This window comes from Rhea americana, unplaced genomic scaffold (assembly GCF_003343005.1).
Source record: "Rhea americana isolate MKP2758 unplaced genomic scaffold, rheAme1 scaffold_273, whole genome shotgun sequence".
Taxonomy (NCBI): Eukaryota; Metazoa; Chordata; class Aves; order Rheiformes; family Rheidae; genus Rhea; species Rhea americana.
The window spans coordinates 375,843-377,608 of NW_028186394.1; the positions used below are offsets into that span (position 1 = coordinate 375,843).

Consider the following 1,766-nt stretch of genomic DNA (forward strand, 5'->3'; position numbering starts at 1 on the left):
CGGCCGCGAAGGGGAAGAAAAGCTGCTGGGCGGCTGCGCCGTCGTAGCCGCCGCGGGGGAAAGGCGGGCCGCCGTCGGGCAGCAGGCCGAAGGGGGCGGCCGGCAGCCCCCCATCCGGGCTGAACATGGTGCCCGCGACCCTAGGGCTCCATGCGGCGCTGCGGCAAGGCCCGGCCGCGGCGCTCAGGCCGGGCGCAGCTCACCCGACGGTGCCTCCATGCTGCGGCGCCGCCGAGGCCACTGAGGGCGGTGGGGCCGGGCCGGGCCGGGCCGGGCCGGACCGTATGGAAATGGGCCTCGGCCCCATTGGCCCCGGCGGCACGGCCGCACCGGTGGGTCGGGCGTGAACTTGATCCCCTTTTTCTGGGAGGGGGGAAGGGAGTGAGAGGATGAGGAGCGGGCACCTTCGGCCCGGCCACGGGGGTGTGCACCCAGAGGGGAAATTAAGCACAGGGACTATGTGATTTATGGCTCTCTGGGATCCTTTCCCACTGAGGGCCACAGAAAGGAGAAGGCTCGATGTCACATGAGTGGGGTGATAAACCCCGGCAAGCAGCTGCACCGTGGGACACCCACCCACCAAGCTGTGAACACCCTGTTTGTGCAGCCAACAGCAAAGTGGCAGGGCCAGGGCTCGCTGTCCCCTTGCACACAGTTCCCAGGACGCCCGGGAAGGGGGAGGCCAACGTCTCCATCCCTCCCTGGGCAATGCTCCCTTCTGAGCAGCTGCTGACCTGGGGAACTTCCTGCTGTAGGGTCTCATGGAGGGCAGGAAAACAGCAGTCGAGGGGACACTTTGGGGGCAGGTGATAGTCGCAGCAGCCTGAGCTAAGCTAAGCTGGAAGGTGCCCAAGAGCGGAGATCTTGCCTCATCAAGAGGACCGAGGATGAACTCCGGGGATGACACCAGGATGCTGGTGCCTTCAAGCACTGGGGTTGCTCTGCAAGCACTTGGTGCCTGTCTGCAGCAAGGCAGGAAGCATGGGCCGAGCAGCGCAGGCCTGCAGCACCACGGCAATGCCACAGGGACAGCGGCCAGGAGGCAAGCTGGGCTCCATTGCGCTCCCACTGGTGCTCTCCTCTTCCTCATGCTGCAGGAGGAAGGCTGGCAGCTGGGAGGGTGGGCGCCTGCTTTGCTTTGCAGAGCTGCGCTCTTGCCTCTCACTGTGCAGAGGCCCCCGGAGCACTGGGTGTGCCGCTGGGGCTATCAGGGACATCTGCTGCACAATGGCCCTGGCATGATGTTTTCCCTATCTCAGGGGCTTTCCTTTCCCACTGCCCTTTCGCAATGGAGCTATCGGAGCTGGGCTCAAGGCATTTCCCTCCTTCCCCCAACATCTGCGGTGGCTTTCCAGGACAGTCCGCAGAGGTGGCACTGACCCATGGACCTCTGCGGAGGAGCTTGTGCCACAGACCAGGCATCAAGCCGGTGCCTCCCCAGGCAAGATGGGGGGTAGTCCCATGCCCAGAGCAAGGGGCAGGCCCGCCGCCAGAACCCTTCGCTGTTTATTAACCCGGATTACCAAGAGCTGCGGCTTGGCCCTCTGCAGTCTCGCACTCAGGAGATATGCCGAGGAGATAGGGGCTTCTGGCAGGGCCTGAAAGGGAGGCGGTTTGTCACCCATTCATGACACAATTGCTCTGGGTGGTGGCCGCAGCGCCAGCAGCTGGGCCGGGCTCCCCTCGGGCAGGCCGAGCACCCTCCCTCCTTTCGGCGGCCATTGACACATCGCCTTGGGCACCGGTGTGGGTGCGGGCGTGTAAGG

At 65.2% G+C, this 1,766-nt stretch overlaps 1 protein-coding gene across 1 annotated transcript in view; it reads right to left on the bottom strand.

Annotated features, from left to right (window-relative positions):
* The window catches only part of LOC146593989 (POU domain, class 5, transcription factor 3-like), a 6,229-nt gene extending 6,102 nt beyond the window's left edge, over positions 1–127 (bottom strand). Inside the window, exon 1 of the mRNA XM_085308368.1 lies at positions 5–127. Coding sequence (XP_085164494.1) covers positions 5–127 — 123 coding nt within the window. The remainder of the gene's footprint in view (positions 1–4) is intronic.
* Positions 128–1,766: the final 1,639 nt, after the last annotated feature.